The sequence below is a fragment of the Trichomycterus rosablanca genome, chromosome 17, assembly GCF_030014385.1.
Source record: "Trichomycterus rosablanca isolate fTriRos1 chromosome 17, fTriRos1.hap1, whole genome shotgun sequence".
NCBI classification, from domain to species: Eukaryota; Metazoa; Chordata; class Actinopteri; order Siluriformes; family Trichomycteridae; genus Trichomycterus; species Trichomycterus rosablanca.
The window spans coordinates 6,339,332-6,355,365 of NC_086004.1; the positions used below are offsets into that span (position 1 = coordinate 6,339,332).

General features: G+C 39.2%; 1 protein-coding gene across 1 annotated transcript; it reads left to right on the forward strand.

The window, feature by feature from the left end:
• Positions 1–14,273: 14,273 nt before the first annotated feature.
• LOC134331797 (C2 calcium-dependent domain-containing protein 4C) lies at positions 14,274–15,581 on the forward strand. The gene has a single exon (XM_063013322.1). The coding sequence runs from the start codon at positions 14,274–14,276 to the stop codon at positions 15,537–15,539; it is 1,266 nt and encodes a 421-aa protein (XP_062869392.1). The 3' UTR covers positions 15,540–15,581.
• Positions 15,582–16,034: the final 453 nt, after the last annotated feature.

The following is a 16,034-nucleotide window of genomic DNA, read 5'->3' on the forward strand; positions in this document are numbered from 1 at the left end:
CAGTATGTGTGGTGTTTATTATTGTACATTTTCTCATTTCATATGGGTCTGGTTTCTCCTGAATCTGAGATGCTGCAACACAGTCAAACATGGTCACGTACACTTTCAACCAATCATTATTATTATTTAAACCTATAAAAAGCGTACACATTCACACTGCATGCACACACCCATATATAAACACTTACATAAAACTATCCTTTAAACTACCACATCCATTAAACTATGTACATATTTAAACCACCTACATACACACCATACTATATTACATGCCAGCACACCCACTGACTGAAATGGTGAAATATTGCAGATCACAGCATTAATAACAGTTATTAAGACTTTTGCAAGGTTGAGCTAAAGAAACACAGTCTTATGCTGCAAACAGTTTTTGGATGGTTACTATATACTTAACGTTGCAGAACAACATTGTTAGAATCCTGAAAGTGTCTCATTTTGCTTTTCCGGTTACATTCATACAACGTTCTAGACTGGCAAAAATAACAGTTTAACAATGTCGTGACCACGTAATTCTGTTTGCTGGGTACCAGCCCATACTTGTAGGCTGTGCTTGGCCCCCACAGATGGTGTTTGCAATTATATTTTTGAAGAATTTCCACTAAGAAAGTGTTAGAAATATCTGGAGAGCTGAATGCTGGATTAGTTTCATTGTTTAAAGGCATGCACCCAAGAGCCATTCACTTCACCAAAATCTTTAGTACTAAAGTAGTACGTAAAGAATACGTGATTAACTTTAACCACAAGAGTCTTAAATTCTACTCAACATGATGCCATTAGTCATGCAGTAGTATATTTTCCCCAAAGGGGGTCTCCAAAATCCCTAAAATCACTCCAGTTTTAATATAAAGCAGCAAGTAAGGGGGTAAAGTGAACGCTTCCTCAAAGTTACTAACAACTCGATGGAGAAATGCTTTCTTTAACTAGGCCTACTTCAGTCGTGAAACACTGTCCAATATACAGTACAAATAAATACGATTCAGAGGGAAAAAAACGTTACTGCTGATATACTCCAACCCAAAATACTCAATATGTACCACCAGTGAATACAGTTCAGGTTTAGCCTTATAACATGTAAATGTAGCTGTAATTCAGTTCAGGTTTGCCGAAATACTGTACTAGAACAGCTATTAGAGAGTAGCAAACTGAAATAATTCAGGAATAAACTCTTTCTGACGCTGTTAAATCCCAGTTTACCCATTTTAAAAAGGGCCAATTGTTTACCTCAGGATAAACCGGTTTGTTGGACGGATTATGGCTTAGCATGGACAGTGCATGTGGCGTGTTCACGGACAGCTCTAATGTCAGAGTTAAAGAGTTTACAAGAGCACCCAGTAGAAGGTTTCAGAATCCTTTTAGTGGAAAGTGACCATTTTCGACCCCCTAACACACTGTGAGCTGCTGTTTTAGGGTAAGTGTTCACAACACCACATTAAATGTGCAAAGGGTAGAAAAATTGGTTTACTTGTTACATAACGCAACTATAGTATAAAAATGTTAGATACTTGGTAATAAAGTCTGCAATGTTTTCAGTAGTAAATATTATGTTAAAGGGCATTGTTTTACTTTAAACACAATGTTTCATTGCGTTGTGTTTGCAGTAGCTAGAATAATTGGCCTTTATTTAGTTTTTATATTGGTATATTTATATTGATGTACTTTTTTCTCAGACTAACTTAAGGTAACACACGTGTTCTTTTTTCTATTATACATTTAGTGAAAGATCTCAACAGTTTATCTGGTCAATCTTTAGTTCCTACAGGTGATTAAAATGCTTTTTTTTGTCTAAACAAGGCCATGAATCTTACCATTTATGACCAAGGATTCATGATCCTGACCACTGCCACTTACATATTGCAGAAGTGTGTATTGCAGTAAAATTACGCTTTTATTTAAAGGAACTGGTGTCTGGCTTTTGGAATATAGATATACACACTAAAATAGTATGTTCTAAGGTACAATGGTGTTTATGTCTACTGTTAAATAAAAGAAAAAAGTAGAGTGAGAAAAAGTTGTAATATTTTGAACATAAAGTCGTATAATTATGACAATAAAGTGGCATTGTTATTAGGACATGTCACACTATTATGGCCAAAGGGTGTGCAAAAGGAAGATAGCAACTTCCTTGTTGTAAAATTAATGACGTTAAGTATTTGATAAAATTATATAAATATATAAATATTTAATCAGTGGCCCTAAAACGCAGTTTTTTTTAGATCACTTCTGACCTCTGGAAACCTGTATGATGGCAGGTAGCCACTAGAGGGCAGCATTGGTTGTTAAATACAACTGCATAACGACGTCCAGCAAAGCGTTTTTTAAACAACCTTAACATTTTTTAGTCATTAATAATTTCATAGACACAAGACACTATTAGACCCCCAATGAAATTAATATTTTAACATTTTAGTCAGCTCCACAGAAAAGTGGTCAAAAGACAATCTGATATAATAATAATAATAACAGTCCTAGTGTATTGTAGTGTGTCACCTCTATGTCTTAAGGGCTGCTAATGGCTTACAGGCCATAGGTTAAAGACCCCAAATATGGAGGATTGGAGTTTCCATTTCCATTTCCATTTTCAGCATTTAGCAGACGCTCTTATCCAGAGCGACTTACAGAAGTGCTTCCACAGTGAACATTTCATTCCTTAAGTTTAGATAGACAACAGTCGAAGAACACAACTCTGCTAAAACCTGTTAGAACCAAAGTGTCTTTTTTTTTTTTTTTTTTTTTTTTTTTAAATGGAAAAGATTGGAATAAAGTGTTAGTAAATAAGTACCAATCAGCCTAAGTGTTTAGTAAAAAGGTGTGTTTTTAATCGTTTTTTAAAGACAGCAAGAGACTCAGCTGTTCGGACAGACAGAGGAAGTTCGTTCCACCATTTGGGCGCTAGAACAGAGAACAGCCTTGATGCTTGTCTTCCTTTAGTCCTGGATGGAGGCTCAAGTCGAGCGAGACTAGAGGCTCGGAGGTTGCGTGGTACAGAGCGGGGTTTGATTAGACCCCGAAGGTAGCTTGGGGCTGGTCCATTTTTGGCTTTGTAGGCGAGCGTCAGTGTTTTAAACTGAATGCGTGCAGCTACAGGAAGCCAGTGAAGAGAACGCAGCAGTGGGGTGATGTGGCAGTGTTTGGGCTGGTTAAAGACCAGACGGGCAGCTGCATTTTGAATGAGCTGTAAGGGTTTAATAGTGGCCATGGGAGCTCCTGCCAGGAGGGAGTTGCAGTAGTCCAACCGAGAGATTACAAGTGATTGCACCAGAATCTGGGTAGCTTCTCTGGAGAGAAATGGCCGAATCTTCCTGATGTTGTACAGGAGGAACCGGCACGATCTCGTCATGTTGGCTATATAAGGAGAAAAGGTCAACTGGTTATCCAGGACAACACCAAGACTTCTTACCTTATCAGATGGTCTAATCTGGAAGTCATCCAGAGAAATGACTAGGTCCTGGGTTGGAGACAGATCTCCTGGAATGAGCAACATCTCTGTCTTGCTGGGATTAAGTTTTAGATGATGAGCTGACATCCATTGTGAGATATCTCGCAGACATGCTGAGATGCGAGCTGAGACTTGTGTGTCTGAAGGAGGAAATGACAGAACAAGCTGAGTGTCATCTGCATAGGAGTGGTAGGAGAAGCCATGGGAGGCTATGACCTTACCCAGAGAGCGGGTGTAGATAGAGAAGAGAAGTGGGCCAAGTACAGAGCCCTGAGGAACACCGGTTGAGAGAGTGCATGGGGTAGATGTGGATCCCCTCCATGACACTTGGTAGGAGCGCCCTTCCAGGTAGGAGGCCATCCATTGCCATGCTGAACCTGTTACTCCAAGGTTGGAGAGAGTGGTCAGGAGAATGCCGTGATTCACTGTGTCGAAGGCTGCAGAGAGGTCAAGAAGAATAAGAACAGATGACAGTTTGGCTGCTTTGGCTGCATGAAGCTTCTCAGTAACAGCTACAAGTGCTGTTTCTGTAGAATGTGCTGCCTTGAAGCCAGACTGGTACGGATCGTGGAGGTCATTCTGAGTGAGAAAGGCAGATAGTTGGTTATAGACAGCACGTTCAAGAATTTTGGATAGAAAAGAGAGGAGTGAGACAGGTCTGTAGTTGTTAATGCCTGTAGTGTCTAGTGTAGGTTTCTTAAGAAGGGGAATGACCTGAGCCTTCTTAAAAGCAGTAGGGACAACACCTGATGTCAGGGAGTTGTTGATGATGGGTGTGATGAAGGGGATTAGGTCCTGCGAGAGGTCTTTGAGGATGGTGGATGGTATAGGGTCAAGTGTGCATGTAGTGGGATTGCTGGATGAGAGGAGCTGTGCAACCTCATCCATGGTGAGTGGGGTGAAGCTGGTGAGTGTGTTGGTGGGTTGAGGGTCAGTTGAAAGTGGGTCAGTCGGAGACAAGGATTGATTGATTTTGTCAATCTTGTCCTGGAAGAATGTTGCAAAGTCAGTAGCAGTGAGAGAGGCAGAAGGGGGAGGGGGAGGAGGGTTCAGAAGAGTTGTTCATCTCTTGTTTGTTTGCTTAGCTTTGAGAATATTGTAGATCACACTCATGCTGTGGCAGCTGTGTATTAAAGAAATGAACATTTGTTCCTAATTATTGAATCGTGTCTTGTTTGTGGTGGATCCAAAGCCAATCCAGGTAACACAAGGCTGTAAGTGGAGGTCCTGCAGCAGTGACCATGTCAGGTTTAACTGCAAATTAAAATTAAATAGCAGTTGCACTTCAAAAGCTGAAATATCCGTGCCAGCATTGACTAATAAAATATTCTAACCATAAGAAAACATGACTAGTCTTAATTAAAGTGGAGTTAGCTATTTTACAGAACTAGGGTACAGGCAAGTGCTTTTATGTTCCTATTTACAGAGCACAGCTATAACACCCCCTTCAATTTAGTCGTTGTTAATTCCTACCAAATAGATCATTCGTGCTTGTACCATTGCTTACTTTTATACTGCAACTTATGTAATATAATTGGGCAGATAAACATGCTTGGAAAAAGCTATCCTTTCTACCCATATAACAGAAACAATTATGCTATCTTGGACATCAACAGGATTGAAATTCACAATTTTTAACATTAGGGTGAATACTTTACTATTGCTCCACAAATTCAGGTTTAATCTGACACAGATGAAGATGGTTTGATGTTCCAGGGTAGATAGAGGCAACCAGTGAACAGTAAGTACATGTAAGTACAAGAGGTAAATTTCACTGGTTTTGTGACAGCATTAACCCTGATTTAAAAAGGCTCTTCCTTAAAAAACAAAAACTCTTATTAGGTGTTCCATGTCATGAGTCCATGTACAGCAGTTAGATTTATTTAAGATAATGGGTTTGATCTTGTACTTTTGAAAACGGAAGTATTAAAATGTACCTTTCTTGTTGAATGTACCGTTCTTGTTTCTTGCTGATTTTTTAAAATAATGAAAATGAATACAAATCCCTTGTTGTGACAACCTATCATTTGAAATAAACAAAAAACTTTGTCACTGTATGTCAGTCAGCTTGCAATAAAATTCAGAAGGAACAGTAAGAAAGGTCTTTTTTCCCTATTGACAAAGTAATATTAAATATCTTCATTAAACAACAGAGTTTATTTTATGTAGGATGCATATTTTGTTTGCTTAATTTATTTCTGCTTCTAAAATCTATAGTCCACTTTAACATGTTTCTGTGCTGCACATGCTACCATTGGAAGACTAAGTTCCAAGTATTTTTACCATGTCGATCTGTGCTCGGTGTCTTCCTGTCATTTTGTCAGGTCAAGCTCATTTAACTTTTTATTACTGATTTGCTTTTGTTGTTTGAGGTCCTCGAAACGGATGTGAGGTTGCGAGAAGTCTCTTGACATTTAACTGTAAGAGGATCCATTTGATGAGCCTTTTCCTTTTTAAAATATATGTTAATTCTTCAGTGGTAATCTGTGTAATAGCTTTTTTTTCTTTTACTGTAAATCTTGTCATATTCTGAGCTGCACTAAAAGTAGCCGCTATTAAATCATTTTGTGTGACTCATAATTCTGACAAAAGCCTTAAGAACTCAGAGCAAAACAAGCTGTTTTTATGAATCATGCCAGTGATTTTCTCCGCTGTATATGGACCTCATGTACTGTTTCTTTTTTTTTCCTTCATCTTTTCTGCATGACTGTCTCAGGGACAGACCATAGACCATCCATTATGAGGTTCATACTTATGGCAGCTTCAAGGAGAATGCAGACTAATAATCAGAATTTTTGGTTATTACTGCAGAAACAATTTTCATCTGTGATAGTGTCTCATATTTTACAACTTTAGTGATTCACTAGATAACTGTGTACAATTACTTAAAAGGTCAGTTTTATGCATTTTTGGTCAGATTTGCTTATTTTAAACCTGATCGACAGTTTAAGTTGAAAGTACACATACACCTGTAAAGGACATGGTTGTCTTGGGATTGGAATTCTTTCTTTAACTCTTATTTTTTTGATGGTTCTTGTACTACATTTGACTATCCAAACAAGTTTGGTTTTCTTTCTGAGTTTGGCATAGAGACCAATGTTTCTTCGTAATGTACAAAAAATGATGCCAGTACCTTGTGAAGTCTATAAAAAGCTAGTTTGACTGATCCCATTACAGAATTCATCTAATGTCAAACATAATCATTATATTAAACAAAATTTTGAATATTTTCATAACATTTCTCTCCAGTTTCTTAACATTGTACTGATTGGTTTTAACAATGCTTTTTGGTGTGTATAGTTTTAAGTGTAGCTACACTGTTGGTTGTTTCCTGTTAGTCTTTCACCTGTACAATATAGGTGTTGCCATAGATATGATCTGGTGTCCAAGGCAACTTATGAACAGTCTGTTTTGCACTGAATTTGTACATCATTTTTGAATAACAAACAACAAATACTAAATAAATTACACATATGACAATTATGCTTAGGACAAATATTTATTATTTGTAGCAACAAATAGGCATTAAAGTTACTTAGTATTCAGTGAGCCTATTATATAGCAATATTATATATTATATACAGTATATTTCTATAAAAACAGTTTTTCAGACTCCCATGTCATGGCTTTAATGATTTTAAATCTGATATAACTGACCCAGTTGTGCTGTGATGACACCTTTGATGGAAATAGCATCAGAATAAGCTGTCAAAAATAGTGTATTTATTGGTTTATGTTTATTAATTGTGTAAACAACTACTTGCTGACTAAGTAACTGTAAGCTCTTTACACTGTAGTCTTGGCGTTACACAGCTCCAGGCTCTCTGGTTTGAACCCAGGCTGTGTGCGTTCTTTTTATATACTAATTTTTTGGATATGCGCCCTTGCCAGGGTGTTCCCGGTGTAACCGGACCCGCTACGAACCTGACCAGGATAAAATGTTTAATACAATGTTAAGTAAATTCGACACAAAGGAAACACAAACATGTGGTAAAATTCAGTAGAGTGGTGTGTAGGTTCAGTGTGGTCAGGTTCAGTAGAGTGGTGTGTAGGTTCAGTGTGGTCAGGTTCAGTATAGTGGTGTGTAGGTTCAGTGTGGTCAGGTTCAGTATAGTGGTGTGTAGGTTCAGTGTGGTCAGGTTCAGTAGAGTGGTGTGTAGGTTCAGTGTGGTCAGGTTCAGTATAGTGGTGTGTAGGTTCAGTGTGGTCAGGTTCAGTAGAGTGGTGTGTAGGTTCAGTGTGGTCAGGTTCAGTATAGTGGTGTGTAGGTTCAGTGTGGTCAGGTTCAGTATAGTGGTGTGTATGGCTCAGTGTGGTAAGGTTCAGTAGAGTGGTGTGTAGGTTCAGTGTGGTCAGGTTCAGTGGAGTGGTGTGTAGGTTCAGTGTTGTCAGGTTCAGTAAAGTGGTGTGTAGGAAAGTGGTGTGTAGGTTCAGTGTGGTCAGGTTCAGTATAGTGGTGTGTAGGTTCAGTGTGGTCAGGTTCAGTAGAGTGGTGTGTAGGTTCAGTGTGGTCAGGTTCAGTAAAGTGGTGTGTAGGTTCAGTGTGGTCAGGTTCAGTATAGTGGTGTGTAAAGTGGTGTGTATGGCTCAGTGTGGTCAGGTTCAGTAGAGTGGTGTGTAGGTTCAGTGTGGTCAGGTTCAGTATAGTGGTGTGTAGGTTCAGTGTGGTAAGGTTCAGTAGAGTGGTGTGTAGGTTCAGTGTGGTCAGGTTCAGTGGAGTGGTGTGTAGGTTCAGTGTGGTCAGGTTCAGTAAAGTGGTGTGTAGGAAAGTGGTGTGTAGGTTCAGTGTGGTCAGGTTCAGTATAGTGGTGTGTAGGTTCAGTGTGGTCAGGTTCAGTAGAGTGGTGTGTAGGTTCATTGTGGTCAGGTTCAGTAGAGTGGTGTGTAGGTTCAGTGTGGTCAGGTTCAGTATAGTGGTGTGTAGGAAAGTGGTGTGTAGGTTCAGTGTGGTCAGGTTCAGTATAGTGGTGTGTAGGTTCAGTGTGGTCAGGTTCAGTAGAGTGGTGTGTAGGTTCAGTGTGGTCAGGTTCAGTATAGTGGTGTGTAGGTTCAGTGTGGTCAGATTCAGTATAGTGGTGTGTAGGTTCAGTGTGGTCAGGTTCAGTAGAGTGGTGTGTAGGTTCAGTGTGGTCAGGTTCAGTATAGTGGTGTGTAGGTTCAGTGTGGTCAGGTTCAGTATAGTGGTGTGTAGGTTCAGTGTGGTAAGGTTCAGTAGAGTGGTGTGTAGGTTCAGTGTGGTCAGGTTCAGTATAGTGGTGTGTAGGTTCAGTGTGGTCAGGTTCAGTAGAGTGGTGTGTAGGTTCAGTGTGGTCAGGTTCAGTAGAGTGGTGTGTAGGTTCAGTGTGGTCAGGTTCAGTATAGTGGTGTGTAGGAAAGTGGTGTGTAGGTTCAGTGTGGTCAGGTTCAGTATAGTGGTGTGTAGGTTCAGTGTGGTCAGGTTCAGTAGAGTGGTGTGTAGGTTCAGTGTGGTCAGGTTCAGTATAGTGGTGTGTAGGTTCAGTGTGGTCAGATTCAGTATAGTGGTGTGTAGGTTCAGTGTGGTCAGGTTCAGTAGAGTGGTGTGTAGGTTCAGTGTGGTCAGGTTCAGTATAGTGGTGTGTAGGTTCAGTGTGGTAAGGTTCAGTAGAGTGGTGTGTAGGTTCAGTGTGGTCAGGTTCAGTATAGTGGTGTGTAGGTTCAGTGTGGTCAGGTTCAGTAGAGTGGTGTGTAGGTTCAGTGTGGTCAGGTTCAGTAGAGTGGTGTGTAGGTTCAGTGTGGTCAGGTTCAGTATAGTGGTGTGTAGGAAAGTGGTGTGTAGGTTCAGTGTGGTCAGGTTCAGTATAGTGGTGTGTAGGTTCAGTGTGGTCAGGTTCAGTAGAGTGGTGTGTAGGTTCAGTGTGGTCAGGTTCAGTATAGTGGTGTGTAGGTTCAGTGTGGTCAGATTCAGTATAGTGGTGTGTAGGTTCAGTGTGGTCAGGTTCAGTAGAGTGGTGTGTAGGTTCAGTGTGGTCAGGTTCAGTATAGTGGTGTGTAGGTTCAGTGTGGTCAGGTTCAGTATAGTGGTGTGTAGGTTCAGTGTGGTAAGGTTCAGTAGAGTGGTGTGTAGGTTCAGTGTGGTCAGGTTCAGTATAGTGGTGTGTAGGTTCAGTGTGGTCAGGTTCAGTAAAGTGGTGTGTAGGAAAGTGGTGTGTAGGTTCAGTGTGGTCAGGTTCAGTAAAGTGGTGTGTAGGAAAGTGGTGTGTAGGTTCAGTGTGGTCAGGTTCAGTATAGTGGTGTGTAGGTTCAGTGTGGTCAGGTTCAGTATAGTGGTGTGTAGGTTCAGTGCAGAGCGGTAGAGAGAACAGAGTGGCGACACTCCCATAGGGAACCGTTGGAAAGGGGGCGGGACATATTTTCTGTGCAGCTTCCGGGTTGTGGAGCTCTGTATAGTTCCAAACATCCCATAGAGCCCCATTCATTTCCACTACTTATCAAGCATTTTTAGCTGTTTGTTGCTTTGTTTTAAAAAAAATAATGAATTTAATGTCATTAATATACGTAATACTGTTATTATTTAGCATTTGCTCAGCACTAAATGTTACATGTTTATCTTAATTAATAGGTATAACTGAATTTAGCTTAGTCAGCTAAGCTAAATTATTGACACTAGAGTCTTTTCACCTAAAATTGATTAATTAAAAGTTGATTAATCAAGAGTCTTGTTACAGAAATGATAATAAAACATCAGAGCCATAATAAATCATTATACTTTTACTTTCATTCTTAAGTACATTTGAAGGTAAATTTAGTTTAGTACTTTAGTGGAGGTAAAGAGTATTTTTACTTTTACTACTACTTTTACTGGAGTAATATGTTACCTTGGATATCTCTACTTCAACTCAACTACATGGTTTGTGTACCTTGTCCACCACTTAGATTAGACAAAATGAACTAGTGCATATTAATTATGAATTAATTCATGTATTACATGTAGGAATAAATTATTACTTACTCATGAAATAAGACATGAATTAATGCTATTTCATGTACCTGCACTATAATGTTAAAGGTATTGGTACGGTAGTGTGTTTATGAATCTGTTCATTCAGTGCAGGTAAACCTTATGAATCCAGCCACATGGCTTAGTGTTTAACCAAAATGATTATTATTATGAATCCTCAGGAAAGTGAAGGGAGATTAGTTTATGTAAAAAACAAAACATAAAAAACTGTCTAATCTCTGTACTGTATATTGTCTCTACTACTTAATGATATCGCATTATGTAATGTATGCTAATATAATGTACTGTGTGTTAACAAGAACGACCTATTAAGTCATTATAAACATCAATCTTCCACTTCATATACCAAATTGATATTAAAGCAGATGCAGTAAATGTAAACGCAGTTGAAAATACCCAGAAATTGTACAAATGTTTATTATTTACTGTTTAATATTTCACTCACTGCTGCCTGTCCCATATGAGAACATGACAGCGCGGGTTTGTTTGGAACTATTGGAGGGTTACATGAACCACGTGACCGCGTAGCGGCGAGATCAAGGAGTGTCGCAACTCTCTCTATCTACGGCTCTGGTTCAGTGTGGTCAGGTTCAGTGGAGTGTATCCACCATGCGCGATGGATGGAAGATAATGAGGATGGTGATTGGCTGCGATCGGAAGCACTTCGCGATCTGTGATTGGTCAGGTGAGGGTATAAAAGTGCAACGAGTGACGGGACTTTGCGCTGGTAGACGGATGGTGAGGGTTCTGATTGTAAGCGAACACAAACCATGAAGCGATAAACTGCTGGGAGACCAAACACAGCATCGTGTGTGAATCTCACTGTAAGTACTGCATGTGTCCATTCAACAGGTGTCTGTCCGGTCTGTAAGAATAAAGTGACTCGTTTATAGGTTTTATTGCGTGTTAAAGCAGGTTTCCTTTACATTTGAAGTGGAATATTATTTTAGAGTAACTTTACTATGTTCCGTACATATGAACAGTGTTATCAGTAAGTTCTGCTGTAATTAGGGTGACAGTCTCCTCAATCCTGGAAACCTTTTATGTGACATACTGAACACTTATCTCAGCTTCAGTTCTATGCAAATGTTTGGGCACCCGGGCAAAATAACACGTTGATATTTTTGATGTAACAAAAGTAACTTTTTGCTATTTCTAATGCACAGTTACTTTATATTTCATAAATGCACAAATCTGAAATTGTAATTGCGGCATGTACAAAAAAATAGGAAACCTTAATAAATCAATAACACCCTTTAGCAGGTTTGCAAATGCTGTTTATAGTCTTTCTTTCTTCCTACCTCCTTCCTACATTACAAGTTACCAAAACATAAAGCAAACTAAATAAAAAAAAAATAAAAAAAATGTACACCACTATTCCACATAGTTTTCCTATTTTACCAGACCAAATGACTAGTTTGTAAGGTACATTTTCAAAAAGAGTGAAGAAAACAGTAAGGTTCATTAAGAAACAGCTGTTTGTATTTCCTCTAGACATTGTGTTATCTTTATTCACTGATCTGGTTGCTTCCCACACTATGTAAAACTATGCTTTATTTTTAATGGTTTTTCAGTTTTTAATCCTACTGGAAACTGACTATGTAAGAATTTAGTTACCACTTAATTAAATACATACAAAATGCATTATAATTATTATTATTACATTCCCACTCCTGACAACCATATCAATAATAGTCTGGCCATAGACCACATTCAGGACAATTTGAAGAGACGAATCGATCTGAAAATCTTTTCCACTTTATTTATTCTTGATTTCCCAAATGCCAGTCTGTGCCGTATTTCTTGACTGCTGGATCTTTTACTGTTATTAACTGATACAAGTAGGCTAAAGCTGACCACCTTTTGACATCTTGTTCATTAGTGGTAAAGTTTGTGATTTTTTTTTTCTGTTACAACTTGTTTCCATACTGAGCTGTTCCATCTTTTCACTCTTTTCTTTAACTTTCCTTATAAGGGCCCTCAGGTCATTCTGATTTTCGGCTACGAGTGTTCAACAGGAATTTTCTGTAATCAGTGAAGCACATGTTGACTTCCTTCTTGAATTTCTTATCTTTTTCCATAGTCCAGCATACATCTGTGTTGTGTCTTGTTCCTCTGCTTTTTCTGGATCCGGCTTGCGTATCTCACAGTTCTTTTTTTGTAGTCTGCCTTGAATAATCTTCAGCGTCATGTTTCTGGTGCAAGGGAGATGTCTTCTTTTTTGATACTGGGATATAAACTGATCTCTTCCAATCTGCTGGCAATAATTTGGTCAGCATTTTACTTAATTCTATCCTCAGGCCCGTCTTAGGTCATCCTCGTCATTTGTGCAGATCTTCTATGTAATCAGTTGCTGTTTGGTAATTGTTTGGTCAGTCCATGGACATCCCTTAACCAACTCTAGGTTGAAATTTATTTCTGATTGGCCATAACACACACTTATAACTTTTTTTTCTGACAAAAGCTGAAAAGCAATTTAATTAGTTTGACTGTTGGACTCAAGATTTGTTGCGTTGTGCTTTCTGAGGTGCTTGCCTCACTACTCGTCTTGGTTGTAAATTGTGGTGGTTTGAGATATTGTTAACCCTCTTGTCATCTCAAACCATTGGCTATCATCATCATCGTCATTTTCTGATGCATATCAACATATATTTTATCTTTAAACATGTCTCCATCTTTTTCCACTTGCAGTTTTCTATCATTCAAACCAGCCTGTCTGTTAACATATCATATTTAAAGTTACTTAGATAACATTTTCCCCTTATTGTGATGGTTTGGTGTAAATCTTAATGTAAGATATTAAATTGTCTCTTATTTTATGTATTTACTGTGATTGTCACATGACTGGCTGATTGGATAAAGAAGCATGTGTACTTTGCTGCTACTTCAAATGTGAAAATTATTCCACTATTATTGTTTCTTACAAAAATACAATGATTAATACAAACATTTTATTTAAATCATTTACAATTTAATAAAAAATGTCATTATTTGGAAATAGCTTCAGTTTAGGTACTTTACATTATTCAGTTCTTTGTAATATGGCTATAACTGGGTACACCTAATTAAATATACTAACACCTCTAACCTCATTTTCATTCCCTCTCCTCCACTCTTCCTCCTCTAGTTCTTCTTCCTCTTTGTCTATGCCACCTTTCTGGCCTGGTAATCTAGCAAATCATTTCGTTTATTTATTTTTTCTTTTCTTATTTTTATATTATTTATGCTGTTTTTAGAGATGTACTCCATTTATTGTAAGTCGCTTTGGACAAAAGCGTCGGCTAAATGTAAATGTAATGTAATGTAATGTAAAAAATATATGAACTTATATGATACAACCGCATACTACAAACCCAATTTTCAGAAAAGTTTGGAAATTTTGTAAAATGCAAATCTATAATTTGTTTATTCTCTTGAATTTTTATTTAACTGACAAAAGTAGAAAGAAGATATTTCCAGTGTTTTCAACATCATTGTATTTTGTAAATACAATGAAACCCATTTAGAATTTGATGCCTGCAACACGCTCCAAAAAAAGTTGGGATGGGGCAAAATAAAATTCTATAATAAGCAGGTAAATTTGTAACAGTTAAGGGAATCATGATTGGGTTTAAAAGGAGGATTCACCTCTGTTTGTCAGGTTAATAAAGATTCAAGAGAATTAACAAATCAGATTGTTCGGTTTTACTGCATTTTACACAAAGTTTCCACTTTGCTGGAAATTGGGTTTGTATATTTTGCTTAAAATGCTGGCTACTCTTTCATTTACATATGTTAAAACTCTGATACCTAATTTTGCAGACAGAAGCCCAACTTTTCTGTGTCAAGACCTAAAGAATTATGTGGGTCCTGGACAAAATTCGAAGCTCAGTGGAGAATGTGCCCCGTCCAGGCACGTTCGACCCAAATGACAAACAAGACAAAGCCCCCATCTACAGCAATGTTCTCACACCTGACAAAATCCCCGACTTCTTCATTCCTCCCAAACTGGTGAGCTGTCCACCAGAGGCTGAAACACCAGACGTGAAGCCCAAGGAGGGTCTGCAGCCCTCGACCTCAGAGCAGACTATTGACAACAGGACGATCAACAGCCCTCGTAGTCCTCGTCTGGTCAGCAAACTTACTGGAGATACCAAAAACTTGTTGAGGGCAGCAAATCGTCATATTATTCAAATTGAGAGTGCGGATGATGTTGTTGCTGGTGACACTAATGCTGATCCTCAGTCTCAAACAGCTATGTCCCTGCCTTATATCCCTAAGACTCAGACCTCTTATGGATTTGCCACTCTAATGGAGAGTCCCCACACTCGTCGGAAAGAATCCTTGTTTCACTGCGACCACACAAGTCCAGTCACGTCCCCCAACACCCATCGCAAGTCTCAGGGCAAGAGCACCATTGAGGTTAACCATCTTAATCCTCTGGACTTTAACACATCTCACATCAATCCATACCGCTACTTCAGCGGGGGTGAGAGTGACACCTGTTCCTCAGCAGAATCCTCTCCCTTTAGCTCACCCCTGCTGTCTCGGTCCGCTTCTTTTCTCAAGATCTTCACCCATGAAACCCAAGCCAAAGTTGTCAAGGCTAAGAGGAAGTTTGCCCGACATAGTTCACTTTCCACAGATGAGTGCAGTTCAGCAGAGCCCAGCCCGAGCGTCCCCAGGCGGCTCCACTCTCCCGCAGGCGGTGGACCTCTGGATCATCTTCATGGAAAAGACAGATCGCAAAAGGAGCACACAGTCAACCTTCACAAGGGAGGAAAGGTTCGGCTTTATGCTGATTACGATGCAGGGACAGCACGCTTGCGTGTTCGCATTATAGCAGCTGAGGACCTTTATGATCAGACGTTTGACATAAAAAGCATCAATTGCTGCATTTCACTCTACCTCAACCCAGGCAAGCAGCAGAAGCAGAGAAGCACCATCATGAAGAACAGCCGCAATCCAGTCTTCAACGAGGATTTCTTCTTTGATTCAGTGAGCTCGACACAAGTGAAAAGCCTGGCTCTGAAGATCAAAGTAGTGAACAAGGGAACTAGCCTGAAAAGGGACAGCTTGGTGGGCGAGAGAGAGGTTCCTCTGATAAAGCTACTGTCTGGTCTTTAAGCCTGAACAAAGACTGATAAATGCTTACTGGGTCTGAAGTTACTCATATACACCATGTAACAAATAGGTAAACCTGTAGTGTTATCCAGCTCTTCATCTGGCAGTGATGTATTTATTCCTGAGAACTACTTTTTCAGAGAAATGTACAATTTTATGTTTTTAATTCTATTTTAACGTTTACCACCACTATGTAATCACTATGTGCAATGCAGTAACACACCCCAGACAGTAGGCCAATTTAACACGGTCCAGATAGCCAATCGTGCGTGTATGTAGACACCCAACCGCCCAGTAGCACAGCTAGGAATTCGAACCCTGGAGTCCAGCGGTAGTGGGGTACAGGGGCCAAAATTTACAATTCTGTGTTATATTATTCTGGTAATCACTTCTTTTGTACACTTACATTTACTACCACTGGGTTACATTTACCACTTACATTTGCCCCACTGGGTTTGTAAGCCAGTACAAATGGGCAGTGGTAGCACAGTAAAGGCA

Bases quoted from the DNA above. Each gene is read 5' to 3' on its own strand.
- LOC134331797 (XM_063013322.1), top strand. From the start codon at position 14,274: ATGTGGGTCCTGGACAAAATTCGAAGCTCAGTGGAGAATGTGCCCCGT.